The following is a 22,879-nucleotide window of genomic DNA, read 5'->3' on the forward strand; positions in this document are numbered from 1 at the left end:
AGGGAAAGGGGGATATGCAACAGGAATAGATGGGGGAAAATGCATCACTGCAGAGTCCCAAGCCTACAAAAAATGTGCTTTCAGGGCCCCAGTCACACTCCTACAAATTCCTGAACACCATGCATAGCAGTTGCTCCAAATATTTTTGCTTTAAAAGAAGCAAAAATGAAACCACCCACATGTGTATGTCTTCAACACAGGGCATGCAGAATTCTCATGGGAAAAGCACAGACACTGAAAGGAAAAGACACTGAAGAGAAAAGAAGTTTGTACAATTACAAACCCCTAATAGATAATGTCAACAGCCAGAGCAAAACAATGAGTTCACACACCAAGAAATACAAATGATTAAAAAACTTGGAGAACATTTAGAATCTCCATAGAGATTTCTGCAAGAATAGAATCCATAAGTCTAGAACAGGACAGAGAAGGAAGAATTGGTGAAATGAGAGTGATCTGAGGAAATGTGAGATGGAGAGAGAGCTATGAAAGTGCAGTTACAAACCATAAAGACACACTTCCAATTCCGGTCAAGATGGAGTAACAGACTGGATTTACCCTCCTGCCTGAAACAAATGAATATCTGGACAAAATATATTAAATGCTGGTTTTCAGACACTGAATATTAGGCAGGATAGTGATCTATGAGAGAAAGGAATAAAGGTGAGACCTGTGATTGCCCCTTGTTACTGCCTGAGGAGAGTTGCCATCCTGTAGCACAGCAAGGGAAACCCAGGCAAAGCCAGAAGTCTCCCTGAATTGAGGTAATAGGGTCTGGGGATGCCAAGGCAGCTACTTCTCAGGGCAGAATACCAGAGAAGAAAGGAGGTGCACAGAGAACTCCTGATATTTGTGGAGGGTCCTCTTTGAGTGTTCTGCAGAGTACCAATCACTGAATGCAAGTGAAGAAACTCCCTGAGCCAGAGAAAAATTATTAGAAATTAATAAAGGAAGCAATCTCTTGTACTCATATAGGAACAGGAATAGTTTGTGTTCCCACCATCTGAGTTGAAAAATCTCATAATTCACAGTGAGTTTGGTAGAGTTACATGGAAGGGTATTGCCTCTGTAGTGCTAACCATTCTGATCCTACTTAATGAAGCTTAAAAGCAATGGTGTTAGAACAACTGGATATTCTTATGCAGGAAAAGAAAAACACTCAATTCATACCCCTACAAAACTTAGTTCAAATTGGATATAAGCCTAAATGCAAAACCTAAAACTATAAAACTTTTAAAAGAAAACATGAGAGAAAATCTTCATGAATTTTGGTTAGGCAAATATTTCCTAGATACAACATCAAAATCATGATCTATAAAAGAAGATATTGATACAGTGGATTTCATCAGAATTTTAAACTTTTGCTCTTTAAAAGAGTGAAAAGAAAAGCCTTAGACTAGAAGAATATATTTGCAAATCATATATATAATAAAGCACTTGTATCCAGCATTTATAATGAACACTCAAAATACAATAATAAGAAAACAATCCATTTTTTAAATGATCAAAAAGTTTTGACTGACTCAATAATAAAAAGACAGCCCAATCAAAAAATTGGGTCTTTCAGTTGAAACTGCCATTTTCCAGTAATTTGTCAAAAAGACCAACACAAAAGAAAAGAGAAGAGGCACCTGCTATACATTCTCTAGACCTTTTAGAAAACATGGGGTTGTTCCTTTGGTCACATACATGGGAAATTACAAAAAAGTGATATTGTAGACAGCAAGGGAACTGGCACTATTTAAAAAAGAAATGTCCCACAAATGTTACACAAACTGGGAGTCTACAATGTTACCCAGTATGCTGTTGGCATTGTTGAAAACAAACGAATTAAGGGCAAGATTCTTGCCAAGAGAATTAATGTACTTATTGAGGATATTAAGCACCCTAAGAACCAAGACAGCTCCTTGAAATGAAGGAAATATGATCAGAAAAAGAAGGAAGCCAAAGGGAAAGGAACGTGGGTTTGACTGAAGCACCAGCCTGCTCCATCCAGAGAAGCACACTTTGTGAGAACCAGTGAGCTGGAACCCATTCCCTATGAAATCATGCCATAATAGGTGTAAAAATAAATAAATAAAAGACCTCCGGATTGTAATTTTAATTAATTAATTTAAAATGGGTAAAATATTTGAATACACACTTCTCCAAAGAAGATGTACATCTGACAAATAACCACATGAAACAACTGTCAGCATCATTAGTCATTAGAGAAATGCAAATTAAAGCCATAATGAGATGCCACTGCACACTGTCGGAATTGCTAAAATTAAAAAAATATATGACCATATAAGTGTTGGTGAGAATGTGGAGGAACTAGAACTCTCACATACTAGTGGTTGGAATACAAGATAGAAGAACTGCTTTGCAAAACAGTTTAGCTCTTTCTTTAGAAGTGAAACATATACCTACCATATTACCCCGTTGTTCCAGTCCTGGGTATTAACTAAGAAAAGGAACACATATGTTCACATAGAAATTTGTATGTAAATGTTCATAATGGCTTTATTTATAACAGCCAAAAACTGGAACGCATCCAAATAACTATCAATAGATGGAATGGATGAACAAATTATGGTATAATCATACAACTGAATACTTATCAGCAATAAAAGGAAAAAAAAATGATCACACAAGAACATGGATGGATTGCAAAATAATCATGGTGACTGAAGTAAATCAGACAAAAAGAAGAGTATATACTGTATGATTCCATTTATATAAAATTCTAGAAAATGCAAACTAAGAAGCAGATCAGCAGCAGTATGGGGATAGAGCAGGTGGAAGAGGCAGGAGTGGGGCTTACAAAGGGGCACGAGGAAATTTGGGGGCATGACAGATATCTTCATAATCTTGATCATGATGATGGTTTCATCAGTGTTACTTTTCAAATTATCAAAACATACAAAATTATACACTTAAAATATATGTAATTTACTGTGTGTCACTTATACCACGATAGAACTATACATTAGAAAAAGAACAAGCTATTGATACACATAACATCATGGATGAATGTCAAATGCATTATGCCAAGGGAAAGAAGACAGACTCAAAAGATTACATACTACAGTAAACGATTCCATTTATACAAAGTTCTGGAATTGGCAAAACTATAGGCAAAGAAGACATCTGTCAGTGCCAGGAGCTGAAGGTGGGGTGAGAGGGAATTCTGAGGTGACGAAATTGTTCTATGTTTTATCGAGGTTGTAGTAAGTGTACGCATTTGTTAAACTCATAGAATTACATAAACCAAAGAGATTAATTTTACTACATGTAAATTGTATCTCAGCTTTTAAAAGCTTCATTCTTAGTGTCAAAAGAAAAGAAGCAAAAGGAGAAGTATAAAGATGAGGAAGACAACAACCATCACCATCTACCATGGAGGCTAGAATGGAAGACCATAAAATACAGGGATTTCAGAAAAATAAAAAGGGATAGAATGGGGAAGAGTCAATCATTAAAGAGATAATGACTGAGAATCTTCCAGAACTGAAGAAAGACATGATAATTGAAGATGATTGTGAATTCAGAGCTGGAAAAATAAAAACAAACTCATATCAGAACAAGTAATAATTCAGTAACATAATACCTTGGACAAAAAAAACTTGAGAAGCTAACTTAGAAAAAAAAGTGCAAGTATAAAGGTAAAAATGAATTAATTAATCTGACAGCAGACATCTCAACAACAGTAAATGCCAGAATTCAATGGCATCATAAAAGGGCTGACAGAAATAACTGTCCACCTAAAATTCTATACCCATATAGAATTTCAAGAGTGAAAGTGAAATAAAACCATTTCCAGGCATATAAGGCAAACAGATGGTTACACATAGACCATCACTGTAATAACTACCAAAGCAGGTACTTCTCCAAGAAGATTGAACCTAGAATGAAAAAAGCAGGATTCCAAAAAGAATGGCGATAATTATGGCATTGGTACACAAACCATGTGACAAAATTTCATAATATATACACACACATACTCAAAAATGAGTGTATGTATGTAAACACTGGTGAATATGAATAAGGTCTATAGTTTAATTGATAATATTGTACCAATATCAATTCTCTGGCTGTGAAAATGTGCTATGTTAATGTAAGATGTTATTATTGAGAAAACCTAAGTGATGAGTACAATGGAATTCTGTGCTATTTTTGCAACTTTTTATATTTCTTAAATTATTTCGAAACTAAGTTTAAAAAAAGGGAACCATAGGGCTTCCCTGGTGGCGCAGTGGTTGAGAGTCTGCCTGCTGATGCAGGGGATGTGGGTTCGTGCCCTGGTCCGGGAGGATCCCACATGCTGCGGAGCAGCTGGGCCCGTGAGCCATGGCCCCCGGGCCTGCGCGTCTGGAGCCTGTGCTCCACAACGGAAGAGGCCACAGCAGGAGGCCCGCATACCGCAAAAAAAAAAAAAAAAAGGGAATCATAAAGACTCTGGAAAATATATCAGGAAATCCTAATAAGTATTAACTAAACATAATAATGATAAGAACACAATAACACAAAACTTATTTGGAGGGAACTGAAAAGCCAAATGACAAACAGATTGAAAAACATAGGTTAGTGTAAAAGGGCTAAGATCCTTGTGTTATTCAGAAGATTATATACAATGATTAAATTAAGACATTATACAACATTAGCTACAAATGCTAAAAGTTAACAAAAATCATTAAAACAATAAAAACAGAATATAAAAACGTACAAAATAGTAGACGAGAAAAAGAAAAGAAAAAGAAAAAGCACAATCAAGAAAATGGATTTTGAGAAAAGGAAAAAATGCCAAAAAAAAAAAAAAAGAGGATAGTAAGTAGGAAGAAAATAAGATGGTAAATTTCAATGTGAATATATGTCATCATATATTAAGCATATAAATGTAACAAACTCCACTACTGCATTTCATATAAAAGGCTGTTTATAATATACCAACTAAAATCAAAGAATGGTTGAAAATAAGGGATGAAAAATATGTAATAGGTAAGTCTAAATTTCAAAGAGCAAGTTGATATATAGCAATGTAAGAGTGAGAATAGAATTTAAGATACAATTATTAATGATATAAAGAAAATACACCAAGAATATATAACTATGTTGAACATTATGCATTTAGCCACTGCCTCAGAGTATATAAAGCAGAAGTCTCAACAATCAAAGAGAAAGCCATGACATACTGGAAAACCTTATTTGCCTCTCATAGAAAATGAATGATCAAATAGAGAAAAAATTAAAAAACCCAGTAAGTATAAAGATGACTTGAAACAGCACAATTTAAAAGTTTGTTCTAAAAACAAAGAAAAAAACATGCTGTATCACATTAATTGAAGCATGCGTATCAAGCATATATTTTTACAAAAAACTGACTTTCTGGTTCCAACATTTAAGAGTCTAGATCAGAGACAAAGCTCTCCCAATAAGGTAATAAAATTGGAAAATAACTTTTACAGCAACAAAAATAAATCATATAACTGAAAACTAAAGACCATGGTTTGTTCATGATTTAAATAAGAAATCGTGCTGGAAGTTTCTAATTTTTTAAACTGAATATCAGCTGTATCTTAAAAACTGGAGAATGTAGATGAAATGATATATAAGGGAGAAAGTTTTCACTTTAAAAGCATATTAGGAAAATAAGAAATATTGAAAATTAATAAACAAAGCATTAGACTCCACAAAGGTAGAATTAACAAACACATAGCAAAGGTGAAGAGAGTAGCAAAGAGGAACAGACTGTAAGTTAAGGATAATAAACACAAGGAAATATATGGATCTCAACAGAACGACAAATTATATTTTTAAATTACTAATAAAATAGAAAAACCTCTGAGAAGACTGCTCATAAAAAAGAAAAAGGAAAAACAAACTTAGAATTAGAAGGATAAACATATGTATAAAGTATAAATATTTAAAATTATATATAATTCTAGATATGGCACAGGGATGTAGCCACGTGTAGTAAAAATATGTGATACACACCAGCTTTCAGTGCAGAGGTTGTTCTCCACAGAGAGGGAGATGGGGATTGCAGCTGTATATACGGCGGTTTATTTCATAAGAGAAACAAAATATTCATGTTTATTTCCAGTGGTGGGCAAATGGTTGTTTGTCACCTTGTTCTGTCTTTGCTTTTGAACTATATTTTTAAATAAAAATATTTTATATACTAAATTATAAATTTGCTTTCTGAAGACTTTTCCCAGAGAATATTTTTAAAATTATTTCTTACATGAGGCAGCAATGCAAATTGAAACATTTCGTTTGTGATATGGCTCATAAATCTGCATTACAAATAAATACTTCTGGTACTTCTCCTGTAGGTGACACAGATCACTGGGCATTTGAAAGCAATAGATATGGATACATTTTAGTTCTTCCTCTCTCAATTACCAAGGTGATGACATTGGCAAGTCATTAAAACCACATTCCAAAATTTTTGCATCTTTAAAATAAGGATATTCAAAACTATCTCAAATAATTAAATGAGATACTGATGTAGCATTCAAAATTCCTGTAAAATGTAAAGTATTATGGCTGCTCATAATATTTCCTTATATGTGACTAGATTTAAATGGTACTAAAGTTTAACTTCAGAACACAAATTCAATTTACTCGCTACTTTGGGGTTCCTCTTTCTTGCTGAACCACTTTTTCAAAGGCGTCCATGAAACAGCTACTATGGTTGCTACGACGAGAACAGGTAAAGCAATGTAGATACCCAAAAGCCACTGCTTCTTCCCAGCCTTCTCAAAACCTCTTTCCTTGATTAAACCTAAAAATAAAAATACATTAAAAAATCAGAGTAAAAAAATTAAGCTGCCTACTTTTACTTTCAAGTTACAGCAAACTAATTACAATGTTCTTAATTTTTACTGTTATTCAAGGAACATGGAAAAATAATAATAGAATCATAATACTTGAGACTATCTCTATAAACTCTCATTCTAAAAGAACAGAAACTAAGTTCCAGAAAGTTCCAATGTATTCTACATTATACAGCAGCTACAGCAAAATCCCACTATAAGTGGGACCCCAAAACTTCAGTGATATATAATCTGCTTGTAAGGTTATCCAACGAACTTGCATTGTTACAAGGTGCATTATCACAGAATTCCACTATATCTGTGCATATCCTGTTTTTCTTTATTAGACTGTTGGCTCTTTGACATTTAGGGATCTGTTTTTACATGCGGAGTCACTGCAGTGCTACTAAAACGTCACTGCCATAAAAATAGAGACTTGATTCCTAATCCTAATTCTGCAGCTAGTTAGCACCGGGTATTCTTTAAATTCCATGAGGAGTGGGACTTTGTTTTGCTTACTGTACATGCCTAGTGCCATATGATGAGCACCTGGTATATAGTAGGAGTTCAATAAATATTTGCTAAATCAATGAATGAATGACGAAAACTAAAGTCATGGTGAACAAACAGAATATTGTTTTAGCCCCTTCTGTCATCTCTTTAGCAGCAATTAATAGATTTTTATCATTTAAACTATAAACGCCAGACTAAAAGCTTATCTTCTATTTCCTTTATTTCTTCTATAACAGATACATATTAACAGTGCTGGACACAGGGTGTGTTGTTTGTATAGAGCTGAGACCACAGGATCAGGCATAAAAGGGGGAAAAGGTTGAAAGACAGTTTAAAGGAGAAAGTCAGACATAAGTAAATAAAAATTTTAAAAGATACCTTCTGCTTCAATCATATTCAAAATTAATATTAGGACAAAAAGCAAGATTAAGAAAGCATATTTGGCGTCTATTTCTTGAGGCAGCCTATTTACCTTTTAATTACAAATACTGGTTTCTTTCAAAGTGTCAAAAATCGAACTTTGTCTTTGCGAAGGTAAGCAATTTGAGAATTTTATTAACTGGATACAAGAGAGAGATACTTGCCCTGTCCCCCAGGCAATCTGGAAGGTATTCTGGAGCGCGCTTGGCAATCTGGAGGGCTGTAGCCACTAGAACAGTTGCACGTCATCTCAGAAGTGCACACCTAGAATCATTTTTTTAATTCAAATGATCATTTAAAAATATTTTCTCATAGAAAGTAAAATTATCAGATGGATCATCAAGCTTACTTTTGTATTTTCATCTAGTGTAGTTTTATTTGATTTATTTAGAGAGAGAATTCTACAAATTGAATGCTTGGATTTTTAGCCTAAAGTGCACACATGCACACACACACGCTAAAAAGCAGCTGTAAAGTGAGGCTCACAATATTTGCACCTGGAAAATTTAACACCTTCAAATGTTCACCAGAAAATTTAGAGTGCAATTTCAGAAACACCTACATAAATTCTAATGAAAATGAGACCATTCCAGTGGTGTGTTAGAGCCAGCCAGTATCAGCTCCCAGGGCTGAGTGTGTAACATCTCTTCCCATCTCCAAGTTCAGTGATATCATGGGGTAGTTTGAAGTATTTGTACTTACAAATGAGGATTTTACCCTTCTTCACGCTAGTTGGTAAACATTTACTAGCATAATACTGCCCTTGACCAGGATCAGGTTTGTTTAATTTGTTAGCTTTTGTTTGTTTGATTTTTAAGCAAAGGTTTTTTTGTATTCCAAGAGGGCATCAGATAATTAATTTCTGTAATTAAATAATTAATAAGAGCAAACAACTTTATGGTGCTTACTATGTGTGAGTCTCTATTCTGAGCACTTATATAGATTCACTGATCAAATCCTCACAATAGCCCTATAAGGTTGGGACTATTATTATTCCTACTTTACAGATGAATAAACTGAGGCATAAATATTTAACTTGCCAAAGGTCACATGGCTAGTAAGTGATGGAGACAGGATTTAAACTGAAGCTATCTGGTTTCAGAGTCTCTGCCCTTGACCACTATGCTATGCTACTTCTCAAAATAATATAAAACATCTCTCAATTTCTAAGATCTCAATTTAAGAACATGAATCTAATTTCTTTATTTCATGGCTTAAATGTACAGGAAAAAAGTATTCTGTTTGGGGTATCCATTGCCTTAGCTCTATCACATCACCTTCATGTTGTTGTGTGTGTATGTATATGTCTGCTGTGAAATACCTCACAGAAATATTTCGTCCTTCTCAGGAGACACCATGTTGTCACTTTGTCATAATATTGTGTCGTTACTTTTGGATCACTTGGTTAAGGTGCTGTCTTCCAAGTTTTTTCCACTGTAAGTTACCATGCCTCCATTTGTAATTAATAAGCAATTTGTGAGGAGATACTTGTGAGATTATGAAAGTATCTGGGTCCTCGTAAAACTTTCACCCACTAGTTTTAGCATCCATTGATAATTATTTAACTCCATTATTCCTTCTATATTGTTTATACTATAAAAAAGAGTTTTCCCATATCTCCATTTATCTATTCAGTTACTGTTATTGGTAAACATATTACTGATATAGTCAAAGGAGCTTTGACAAGGGTGCCAAGACCACTCAGTGGGGAAAGGAGAATCACTTCAGCAAATGGTGCTCGGAAAACTAGATACCCAATGCAAAAGAATGAAGTTGGACCCTTATCTCACACCATATATGAAGATTAACTCAAAATGGATTAAATACCTAAATGTAAGACCTAAGACTATAAAACGCCAAGAAGAAAACATAGGGGGAAAGCTTCGTAACATTGGACTTCACAATGATATCTTGGATATGACACTAAAAGCACAAGCAACAAAAATAAAATAGACAAATGGCTATACAACGAACTTAAAAACGTTTGTGCATCAAAGGAAACAATCAACAGAGTGAAAAGGCAACCTATAGAACAGAAAACTTGCAAACCATATATTTGATAAAGGGTTAATATCCAGAATATACAACGAAATCCTACAAGTCAACAAAAAAATCAAATAACCTAACTTTAAAATGGGCAAAGGACTTGAGTAGATATTTCTCCAAAGATGATATACAAATGGCCACCAAGAATATGAACAGATGCTCAACACCATTAATCATAAGAGAAATGCAAATGAAAATCACAGCAATAGAAACAACAGACAACTTTGCCTAAATATGCTATAAATGCCAGAATACATTATTATTGTGTTTACTTTAAAAAGTCAATTGTCTTCTTAAAAGTTTAAATGAAATACACTATTTTATATTTATCCACATCTTTTTCATTTCCAGCACTCTTCATTGCTTTGTGTAGATCCACATTTCCATATGACATTATTTTCCTTCCATCTGAACATAGTTTAATATTTCCTTTAGTGCATATCTTCTGGCAACAAATTCTCTCAGATGTTTATATCTGAAAAAATTCTTTTATATCCTTAATTTTTGAAATATTTTCATTGGATATAGAACACTAAATGACAGGTTTTTTCTCACACTTAAATGACGTCATTTAATTTTTTTTGTCTTACATATTTTCTGATAAGAAGCCTGGAGTCATTCTTATCGTTGTTCCTCCAGATGCAATGTATCTTTCTCCTCCGACTACATTTAAAATATTCCCTTTATTAGGGAAAGCAAGTACAGCAAAAAGTTAATCACTGGTAAATCTAAGTGAAGGGTATGTGGATGTTCATTGTAATAGTCTTCAGTGTTTCTGTAGCTTTGAAATTGTTAGGGGAAAAAATGGGGACAAAAGAACATATTTTGCTTTCATGTTTGTTTCAGAATGAATAGGATTGACTGAACACTAATAATTTATCTTTCTATGACTAAAGCAACCACCTCTTTTATTAATTGGAAGCTACCTGTTTCAATCAACCTTGGTTGAGCAGAAATCACAGTATAGATATGGATTTTAGGCCTCAAATCTCTGTCCTTGGTCCTTTGTATATTTTTTATTGTCATTTATTATTGTGACAAGCTAAAGTTGAGCATTTGTTCTTGTGTTCAATATTGTTCGTGGGCATTTGAGACTACCTTCATGAATACATTGGTGTAGACTTAATCACTCAATGTCCCTTTTCAATGTAATAGTTTAACCATCACACACATAGCTATTTCAGTAAACCTCTTTATCTGAGAAATATGGTTAAGTGGTTATGGTCTTAAGATAATAGTAATGAACACATCTGCTATTTTTTTCTTCCCAGAATCTACACTATTCAGCTGGCAAAAGTATCTGAAATTTTCTTGGGGGAAATGAATCCTTTATAAATCGGCAGAGTGGTACTGTGGGATGTGACCCTGCCCAGCTTCCATGCATCACACTTTCCATGCCCAGAGGTTGGTGCATGAACCGGATCAGGCCAATTAGTCAATGTATTGGAACCCTTTAGAAAGAGAAGCTATTTGTCTCAGAGTTACTGCTGGTAGGATTTAAACTTAGAGCTGCTGAATGCCACTTGTATTACCACATGTGTGGAGAGTCTGCATGAAAGTGAATCCTAGAGGGAAGGGAGCCAAATCGAGGGATGGAGGGAGGCAGAATCCTGACAGCATCATCTGAGTCTTGGAATCTAGCCATGCTTGGGCTTTTCAGTTATGTGTATCAGTCAGTAATAATACTTCTTCTTGATACATTATTAGTTCTTGATTTTTATTTTCATTATTATATATCATTATTCATTCTTAATAAATAAAAGTTGTTCTTCAGCCTAAAAACAAAAACTACTTTTATTGTTGATTTCAGTAATTTGATTACAAGGTGTCTTGGTATGTATCTGTGTTTTTCTGGCTTGAGATTTATTGAACTTCCTGGAACTTTGAGTTCATGCTTTATCAAATTTTGAAAATTCCTTAAAATTTTTTCTAGCCTCCCCTCTTTCTCTTCTTCTGCAACGCTAATTACACATATGCTGAACCATTTGACAGCATCTAATGGGTCACTGATTCATTTTTTTTTCAGTCTTTTTTACGTTTTTTGTTTCAGTTTGAATAGTTTCTATTGCCTTATCTTTAAGTTCACTGACATTTTCTTCTGCTGTGTCAGTTGTGCTGTTAATACCATCCAAAGAATTTTTCATTTCAGTTATGGTGTTTTCCTATTTCTATAAATTCCATGTGCTTTTTTATATCTCCCAGTTCTCTTCTTACCATGTTAATGTTTTATTTTAAATCCATGAGAATATTTGTAATAGCTTTTTAAAATCCCTGTCAACTAATTACATCATTTTTAACACTTCCAGGTCTATTTCTATTGACTAAATTTTTCTCCTGGTATGGGTCACATAATTCTCCTTCTTCGTATGTTTGTTACTTTCTAAAATGCTATGATGGATACTGTGAATATCATATTGTAGAATGTGTTGTTTTCCTTTAAAGATTGCCACATTGGTGCTGGCAGGCAGTTAAGTTACTTGCAGAACAGCTTGATCAAGGCTTGTTTTTAAACTTTGATAGGGCAGATTTAGAATATCCTTTTCCCTAAGGCTAATTTAGTGCTACTAGTAAAGCATGACTCTTCTGGGATCTCTAGTGATTGTCCCAGGTTTTCAAAATCACCTCTTCACTCTGACTGATTGTAACTCAAATTAACTCCCAGCCTTCTGTAAACATTGATAATTGTTCAGCTTAACAGTTCTGTCATTCTTTCCCTGGTCTTGTGTGGTTTGATCTTCATCAATAGACCCATAAGGACCTCTATGCAAATTTCTGAACCTCTTCCTGCATATCAATGCTTCTTCCCTGGAACACTGCCTCACAGATTCCAACCACTTTAATCTCTCATAATGCCAGTCTCCTTCTCCTCAAGCTACTGAGCCTGCGCTCAGTCCAGATCCCACCCAAGGCGCTGCAGTCCAAAACCTGACAATAGGAGGAGAGCCAGGGAAATCACATCCCTTTTGTTTCCCTTCTCTCAAGGAATAAAGCCCTATGCTGCCTATTGTCTAATATCTGAAAACTGTTGTTTCATACATTTCTTTCCAGCTTTCTACTTGTTTATGGCAAAACTGTGATTAAAGATCCATGTATTCTTCCATACTCCAAAAAATCCATGAACTTCTGAGAAAAGGGTAATTCTTTTAAAAACAGCAGATAGTAGCCTCACTGTTTCTCCACTGTGTCTCTCCTCATGTGAAAAAAATACAGTGTGTACCCCTAGAGATCTAATTACGGCCTTGAATATCATCCCCTTTTCAAAAGTACCAGAGCTTCTCAGAGTGATTGATTACATAAATAGGGCTGGATAACTCAAGAAGAATCTGAGACACATTGCATCAGAGGGCAAGGTTGACTTAGAAGGTACCTATAGGAAATAACCACTATTATTTTCAATTTTCCTTTAAGATCCAGTCAATATAATAAAGCAATAGAAAGAACTGAAAGTACAGCCACTAGAAATAAATGGGTAATTTTACTGTTATTTTCAAGAGATGACTGTCTACCAAAAACCTCAAAAATTTTCTATAGTTTAGTAAGTTGCCTGAATAGAAATGAATATGCAAATATCATTAACTTTCTTACACAGTAAATGTAATGAGGAAAGATCCCTAATCACACCAGTAACAAAACTATGTGATACGTATAAATAATTTTAACAAGGAATATGCAACATCATGCGAAGAAAACATAAAACTATCCTGAAAATAACAAAGACTTGAATAAATAATCCAAAAATGGGATAATTAGAAAATCTGCCATATCAATATAAATATTTGATTTTTACCAATAGCTATAAATGTAAAAAAATATTATACTGGTATGAGAATAGATAGGTAAAGAAAATAAAACAGCCATTATACATATTTGACAAATGAATAATATACATGGAACCACATCTTAGACACCAATGGGCAAAAGGCAGGAATAGATAACTTACTGATCAACACATGGTTATTAAACATATGAATATGTGTTCAATCTCACTAACAGTCAGAGGAGACAATTAAAACCATAGTGAAGAACTTTCTCTTGGGTATCAAGGTGGCAAATATCAAAAATAAAATAGTACTTAGACTTGAGAGGAAGAAATGAAAGAGGCATTCTCATATGCCTATTCCCATAGAATAAATTTATAAAACTTATTGGAAAGCATTTAAAAATTGTAGGTTAATATCTTAAAGAGGATTACCCCCTTATACTCTATAATTCTAGTTTTGGGAATCTATCCTATAGAAATAGCAAGAATGCTTACAAATATTTATGTACAAGTTTGTTCATCAAAGCAAATTTTGATAATACTGAAGAATCAAATATCATATGACATTTAACATAACAGAATGGTTAAAATAAAAAAGTTACAGTCATCTCTCAGTATCCAATGGGGATTGGTTCCAGGACCCCTGTAGATATCAAAGTTCTTTATATAAACTGCAGGATCAGACTCTCACAGTTGGCCCTCCATATCTGCAGGTTCCACATCCATGGATATGGAGGGCCAATTGTAAATAATATTGTTTCTTATAACGATTTTTAGGCAATATTTAAAGCATGGAAAAGTTCTTAAGAGAGAAATGCGTGGGATTAAAAAAGCAAGCTATTTCCCTTTATATATATTACCATGTCTGCTTTGTTGAATCAGTGACTCAATGGATAAATTTGCATACTTACACAAACAAACACATTTGATGAATGAATGAATAAATTAATTTATACATATGTACACATGTACATATATTGACAAAGAAAAAAAGCTTGCAGGAGAAGAGTTAACTCTGTATTGTAAAAAAAATATGGTTAATTCCTTGCTTTCTACTTTAGATTTCTAAATTTTCAAAGTCCTCAGTGATGAGTAAGTACTACTTATTTTATGGGGAAGAAAAGAATAAGCAATGTCCATGAATTTGAAGGAGTGAGAACTTAGATTGTTAGCAGGTCAACAATTGCCCTGTTTGACAAATTTATGCTCCAGATAAGTTTTATTTGACATGCCCAGAGTGTTCAAAGGAATATTTCTAGATCTCAAGCTCAAGAAGATTGGGGGTAAGGGAGAGAGATGAAGTAGAGGAGGTATTTGTTTACATTGCAAGTAAATTTAAAAGTGGGCATTTTGGGAAAGAAATATGGCTTTAATAGATTTATATTAGAATTTTAAACATATATACCCTTCAACCAAGCAGTCACACTCCTGGTAATCTTCCCACAGAAATACAGGTGCCACCAGAAATACAAGATCCAGCCTCATCCACCAGAACACAGGCACTAGTCCCCTCCACCAGGAAGCCTACACAACCCACTGAACCAACTTTAGCCACTGGGGACAGACACCAGAAACAACGGGAACTACAAACCTGCAGCCTGCAAAAAGGAGACCCCAAACAGAGTAAGATAAGCAAAATGAGAAGACAGAAAAACACACAGCAGATGAAGAAGCAAGATAAAAACCCACCAGACCTAACAAATGAAGAGGAAATAGGCAGTCTACCTGCAAAAGAATTCAGCATAATGATAGTAAAGATGATCCAAAATCTTGGAAATAGAATAGAGAAAATGCAAGAAACATTTAACAAGGACCTAGAAGAACTAAAGATGAAACAAGCAATGGTGAACAACACAATAAATGAAATTAAAAATATTCTAGATGGGATCAATAGCAGAATAACTGAGGCAGAAGAACGGATAAGTGACCTGGAAGATAAAATAGTGGAAATAACTACTGCAGAGCAGAATAAAGAAAAAAGAATGAAAGGAACTGAGGACAGTCTCAGAGATGTCTGGGACAACATTAAATGCACCAACATTCGAATTATAGGGGTTCCAGAAGAAGAAGAGAAAAAGAAAGGGACTGAGAAAATATTTGAAGAGATTATAGTTGAAAACTTCCCTAATATGGGAAAGGAAATAGTTAATCAAGTCCAGGAAGCACAGAGAGTCCCATAAAGGATAAATCCAAGGAGAAATATGCCAAGACACATATTAATCAAACTGTCAAAAATTAAGTACAAAGAAAACATATTAAAAGCAGCAAGGGAAAAACAACAAATAACACACAAGGGAATCCCCATAAGGTTAACAGCTGATCTTTCAGCAGAAACTCTGCAAGCCAGAAGGGACTGGCAGGACATATTTAAAGTGATGAAGGAGAAAAACCTGCAACCAAGATTACTCTACCCAGCAAGGATCTCATTCAGATTTGATGGAGAAATTAAAACCTTTACAGACAAGCAAAACCTGAGAGAGTTCAGCACCACCAAACCAGCTTTACAACAAATGCTACAGGAACTTCTCAAGGCAAGAAACACAAGAGAAGGAAAAGACCTATAATAACGAACCCAAAACAATTAAGAAAATGGGAATAGGAACATACATATCGATAATTACCTTAAATGTAAATGGATTAAATGCTCCAACCAAAAGACATACACTGGCTTAATGGATACAAAAACAAGACCCATACACATGCTGTCTACAAGAGACCCACTTCATACGTAGGGACACATACAGACTGAAAGTAAGAGGATGGAAAAAGATATTCCATGCAAATGGAAACCAAAAGAAAGCTGGAGTAGCAATTCTCAAATCAGACAAAATAGACTTTAAAATAAAGACTATTAGAAGAGACAAAGAAGGACACTACATAATGATCAAGGGATCGATCCAAGAAGAAGATATAACAATTGTAAATATTTATGCACCCAACTTACGAGCACCTCAATACATACAGCAAATACTAACAGCCATAAAAGGGGAAATCGACAGTAACACATTCATAGTAGGGGACTTTAACACCCCACTTTCACCAATGGACAGATCATCCAAAATGAAAAAAAATAAGGAAACACAAGCTTTAAATGATACATTAAACTAGATGGACTTAATTGATATTTATAGGACATTCCATCCAAAAACAACAGAATACACATTTTTCTCAAGTGCTCATGGAACATTCTCCAGGATAGATCATATCTTGGGTCACAAATCAAGCCTTGGTAAATTTAAGAAAACTGAAATTGTATCAAGTATCTTTTCCGACCACAATGCTATGAGACTAGATATCAGTTACAAGAAAAAAATCTGTAAAAAATACAAACACATGGAGGCTAAACAATACACTACTTAATAACGAAGTGATCACTGAATAAATCAAAGAGAAAATAAAAAAATACCTAGAAACAAATGACAATGGAGACATGACGACCCAAAACCTATGGGATGCAGCAAAAGCAGTTCTAAGAGGGAAGTTTATAGCAATACAATCCTACCTTAAGAAACAGGAAACATCTCAAATAAACAACCTAACCTTGCACCTAAAGCAATTAGAGAAAGAAGAACAAAAATACCCCAAAGTTAGCAGAAGGAAAGAAATCATAAAAATCAGATCAGAAATAAATGAAAAAGAAATGAAGGAAACGATAGCAAAGATCAATAAAACTAAAAGCTGGTTCTTTGAGAAGATAAACAAAATTGATAAACCATTAGCCAGACTCATAAAAAAAAAAGGGAGAAGACTCAAATCAATAGAATTAGAAATGAAAAAGGAGAAGTAACAACTGACACTGCAGAAATACAAAAGATCATGAGAGATTACTACAAGCAACTCTATGTCAATAAAATGGACAATCTGGAAGAAATGGACAAATTCTTAGAAATGCACAACCTGCCAAGACTGAATCAGGAAGAAACAGAAAATATGAACAGACCAATCACAAGCACTGAAATTGAAACTGTGATTAAAAATCTTCCAATAAACAAAAGCCCAGGACCAGATGGTTTCACAGGCAAATTCTATCAAACGTTTAGGGAAGAGCTAACACCTATCCTTCTCAAACTCTTCCAAAATATAGCAGAGGGAGGAACACTCCCAAACTCATTCTACAAGGCCACCATCACCCTCATATCAAAACCAGACAAGGATGTCACAAAGAAAGAAAACTATAGGCCAATATCACTGATGAACATAGATGCAAAAATCCTCAACAAAATACTAGCAAACAGAATCCAACAGCACATTAAAAGGATCATACACCATGATCAAGTGGGGTTTATTCCAGGAATGCAAGGATTCTTCAATATATGCAAATCAATCAACGTGATACACCATATTAACAAATTGAAGGAGAAAAACCATATGATCATCTCAATAGATGCAGAGAAAGCTTTCGACAAAATTCAACACCCATTTATGATAAAAACCCTGCAGAAAGTAGGCATAGAGGGAACTTTCCTCAACATAATAAAGGCCATATATGACAAACCCACAGCCAACATCATCCTCAATGGTGAAAAACTGAAAGCATTTCCACTAAGATCAGGAACAAGACAAGGTTGCCCACTCTCACCACTCTTATTCAACATAGTTTTGGAAGTTTTAGCCACAGCAATCAGAGAAGAAAAGGAAATAAAAGGAATCCAAATTGGAAAAGAAAAAGTAAAGCTGTCACTGTTTGCAGATGACATGATACTATACAAAGAGAATCCTAAAGATGCTACCAGAAAACTACTAGAGCTAATCAATGAATTTGGTAAAGTAGCAGGATACAAAAGTAATGCACAGAAATCTCTGGCATTCCTATACACTAATGATGAAAAATCTGAACGTAAAATCAAGAAACCACTCCCATTCACCACTGCAACAAAAAGAATAAAATATCTATGAATAAACCTACCTAAGGAGACAAAAGACCTGTATGCAGAAAATTATAAGATACTGATGAAAGAAATTAAAGATGATACAAATAGATGGAGAGATATACCATGTTCTTGGATTGGAAGAATCAACAATGTGAAAATGACTCTACTACCCAAAGCAATCTACAGATTCAACGCAATCCCTATCAAACTACCACTGGCATTTTTCACAGAACTAGGACAAAAAATTTCACAATTTGTATGGAAACACAAAAGACCCCGAATAGCCAAAGCAATCTTGAGAATGAAAAACGGAGCTGGAGGAATCAGGCTCCTTGACTTCAGACTATACTACAAAGCTACAGTAATCAAGACAGTCTGGTACTGGCACAAAAACAGAAAGATCAATGGAACAGGATAGAAAGCCCAGAGATAAACCCACGCACATATGGTCACCTTATCTTTGATAAAGGAGGCAGGAATGTACAGTGGAGAAAGGACAGCCTCTTCAATAAGTGGTGCTGGGAAAACTGGACAGGTACATGTAAAAGTATGAGATTAGATCACTCCCTAACACCATACACAAAAATAAGCTCAAAATGGATTAAAGACCTAAATGTAAGGCCAGAAACTATCAAACTCTTAGAGGAAAACATAGGCAGAACACTCTGTGACATAAATCACAGCAAGATCCTTTTTGACCCACCTCCCAGAGAAATGGAAATAAAAACAAAAGTAAACAAATGGGACCTAATGAAACTTAAAAGCTTTTGCACAGCAAAGGAAACCATAAACAAAACTTAAATACAACCCTCAGAATGGGAGAAAATATTTGCAAATGAAGTAACTGACAAAGGATTAATCTCCAAAATTTACAAGCAGCTCATGCAGCTCAATAACTAAAAAACAAACAACCCAATCCAAAAATGGGCAGAAGACCTAAATAGACATTTCTCCAAAGAAGATATACAGAATGCCAACAAACACATGAAAGAATGCTCAACATCATTAATCATTAGAGAAATGCAAATCAAAACTATAATGAGATATCAACTCACACCAGTCAGAATGGTCATCATCAAAAAATCTAGAAACAATAAATGCTGGAGAGGGTGTGGAGAAAAGGGAACACTCTTGCACTGTTGGTGGGAATGTGAATTGGTACAGCCACTATGGAGAACAGTATGGAGGTTCCTTAAAAAACTACAAATAGAATTACCATATGACCCAGCAATCCCACTGCTGGGCATATACCCTGAGAAAACCATAATTCAAAAAGAGTCATGTCCCAAAATGTTCATTGCAGCTCTATTTACAACAGCCAGGAGATGGAAACAACCTAAGTGTCCATCATCGGATGAATGGATAAAGAAGATGTGGCACATATATACAATGGAATATTACTCAGCCATAAAGAGAAATGAAATTGAGCTATTTGTAATGAGGTGGATGGACCTAGAGTCTGTCATACAGAGTGAAGTAAGTCAGAAAGAGAAAGACAAATACCGTATGCTAACACATATATATGGAATTTAAGAAAAAAAAAATGTCATGAAGAACCTAGGGGTAAGACAGGGAGAAAGACACAGACCTACTAGAGAATGGACTTGAGGATATGGGCAGGGGGAAGGGTAAGCTGTGACAAAGCGAGAGAGTGGCATGGACATATATACACTACCAAACGTAAAATAGATAGTGGTAAGCAGCCACATAGCACAGGGAGATCAGCTCGGTGCTTTGTGACCACCTAGAGGGGTGGGATAGGGAGGGTGGGAGGGAGGGAGACACAAGAGGGAAGAGAGATGGGAACATATGTATATGTATAATTGATTCACTTTGTTATAACGCAGAAACTAGCACACCATTGTAAAGCAATTATACTCCAATAAAGATGTAAAAAAAAAAAAAATTAAAAATAGAACTACCATATGACCCAGCAATCCCACTACTGAGCATATACCCTGAGAAAACCATAATTCAAAAAACACCACAACATTCATTGCAGCACTATTTACAGCAGTCAGGACATGGAAGCAACCTAAGTGTCCACTGAGAGATGGATGGATAAAGAAGATGTGGGACATATATACAATGGAATATTACCCAGCCATAAAAAGAAATGAAATTGAGTTATTTGTAGTGAGGTGGATGGACCTAGAGTCAGTCATACAGAGTGAAGTAAGTCAGAAAGAGAAAAACAAATACCGTATGCTAACACATATATATGGAATCTAAAAATAAAAAAAAGGTTCTGAAGAACCTAGGGGAAGGACAGGAGTAAAGACACAGATGTAGAGAATGGACTTGAGGACACGGGGATGGGAAGGGTAAGCTGGGACGAAATGAGAGAGTGGCATGGATATATATACACTACCAAATGTAAAACAGATAGCTAGTGGGAAGCAGCCGCATAGCACAGAGAGATCAGCTTGGTACTTTGTTCCCACCTAGAGGGGTGGGATAGGGAGGGTGGTGGGGAGATGCAAGAGGGAAGGGAGATGGAGATATATGTATACATATAGCTGATTCACTTTGTGATACAGCAGAAACTAACACACCATTGTAAAGCAATTATACTCCAATAAAGATGTTAAAAAATAAATTAAAATAAAAATAAAATAAATGGACATATTAGAATCATGCAATCTTTCAAGACTGAAAGATTTATGAAAAAACTGAAAATCTGCAAGGCCGATCACTAGTACAGAAATTGAAACAGTAATCAAAAAACTCCCCAAGACAAAAATCCAGGACCATATGGCTCCACAAGTGATTTCTATCAAACATTCAAAGAAGATTTAAAACCCATCCTTCTCAAACTCTTCCAAAAAACTGAAGAGGAGGGAATGCTTCCTAACTCATTTTACAAAGCGAACATCACCCTGATACCAAAACCAGAAAAACTGGCAGCACATGTACACAAAAAGAAAATTACAAAGGTATAGTGAAGTAAGAAACAGTTCTTAAAGGGATTGTGCAGACTCACCTCAGTATTCTCCAGGGCCTACTTCAGAGGCAGCAGGCTGAAATGCTCAGTAAAGAGGCATATTTGCTTATCTTAAAGCTCTGGCCTAAGGAGCAGGCATATAATTTAACACATCTAGGGGCCTACTGAAATACTCTCCAAAGACAGAGGCCAGTGGACACCTACTTTGTGCTCTATCCCTGCCTCTTTACAGGTCACTGGGATCTCCCAGGAAGGAGCTTGTGCAAGCACGTAGCACCCAGGATTCTGAAATTCCCGCTTAGGGGATACCCCTTGATCTCCTGGCTCTGGAGGCCAGTGGGACTTGCATTCATGACTCCCAGGGGGCTGTAATAAACAGAAAGACAGTTTTGAGCTGGCAACCACCCCCAGGGCATAGCATCAAGACAGAAGACTGAAATATACCACAGGCCTTTCTATCGAACAGGCTTATTTGCTTTTCTTGAAGCTTCACCCTGAGGGGCAGCCTAACAAAAGAGCCCCAAACTACATGAGGCAAAAACCAATAAAACTACAAGGAGAAACAGATGAATCTACTGTAATAGTTGGAGGCTTCAACACCCCACTGTCAGGAATGGACAGATCCAGCTGGAAGAAGAAAATCAGTAAGGACACAGTTGAAATCCACAACACCATCAACTGGATATAACTGACATCTACTCCCTACTTCATTTAACAACAGGAGAATATACATTCTTCTCTCCTCACATGGAACCCAGATAGACCACATTCTGGGCCATAAAACACACCTTACCAATATTTAAAAGACGAGAAATCATACAATGTCTGCTCTCAGATCACAATGCCTTTAAACTAGAAATCAGCACTAGCAAAATAGCTGGAAACTTCCCCAATACTTGAAAATTAAACAACACACTTCTACATAACACATGAGTCAAAGAAGAAATATCAAGAGAAGTTTTAAAATATGTTGAATTAAATGAAAGAGGATATACAGTTTATCAAATCTATGTGATGCAGCAAAAGAGGTCCTTAAAGGAAAATTTCTAGCATTGAATGCATACATAAGAAAACAAGAAAGATCTAAAATCAATCATATAAACTTCTACCTTATGAAACTAGAAAATGAACAGTAAATTAATATCAATATGAAAAGAAAAAATAATTAACAGAGCAGAAATCAATGAAATTGAAAATAGAAAATCAATACAGAAAATCAACAAAACCAAATGTGGATTCTCTGAAAAGATCAATAAAATGGAGAAGATTCTAACTGGGTTAAGAAAAAAGAAGACACAAATTACTAATATCAGACATGAAAGAGGGGACATCACTACAGATCCCATGGACATTAAAAAGATAATAAAGGGATAATATCAAAAATTCTATGCCAACAAATTTGATAACACTGATGAAATAAACCAAGTCCTTGAAAGACAAAATATGACAGAATTCACACAAAAATAAACGATATGAATAGCCTATATTTATTAAATAAATTGAATCAATAATTAATAACCTTCCA

The 22,879-nt window shown here is 35.0% G+C and overlaps 1 protein-coding gene across 1 annotated transcript in view; it reads right to left on the reverse strand.

The window, feature by feature from the left end:
* Positions 1 to 22,879, reverse strand: part of LOC114897703 (disintegrin and metalloproteinase domain-containing protein 32-like) — a 174,416-nt gene that overhangs the window by 20,662 nt on the left and 130,875 nt on the right. The window contains exons 18-19 of the mRNA XM_029226723.1: positions 7,898 to 7,997; positions 6,716 to 6,769 (exon numbers count right to left, since the gene is read on the reverse strand). Coding sequence (XP_029082556.1) covers positions 6,716 to 6,769; positions 7,898 to 7,997 — 154 coding nt within the window. The remainder of the gene's footprint in view (positions 1 to 6,715; positions 6,770 to 7,897; positions 7,998 to 22,879) is intronic.

Source organism: Monodon monoceros, unplaced genomic scaffold (assembly GCF_005190385.1).
Source record: "Monodon monoceros isolate NGI ecotype Baffin Bay Population unplaced genomic scaffold, NGI_Narwhal_1 Super_Scaffold_17, whole genome shotgun sequence".
NCBI lineage: Eukaryota > Metazoa > Chordata > Mammalia > Artiodactyla > Monodontidae > Monodon > Monodon monoceros.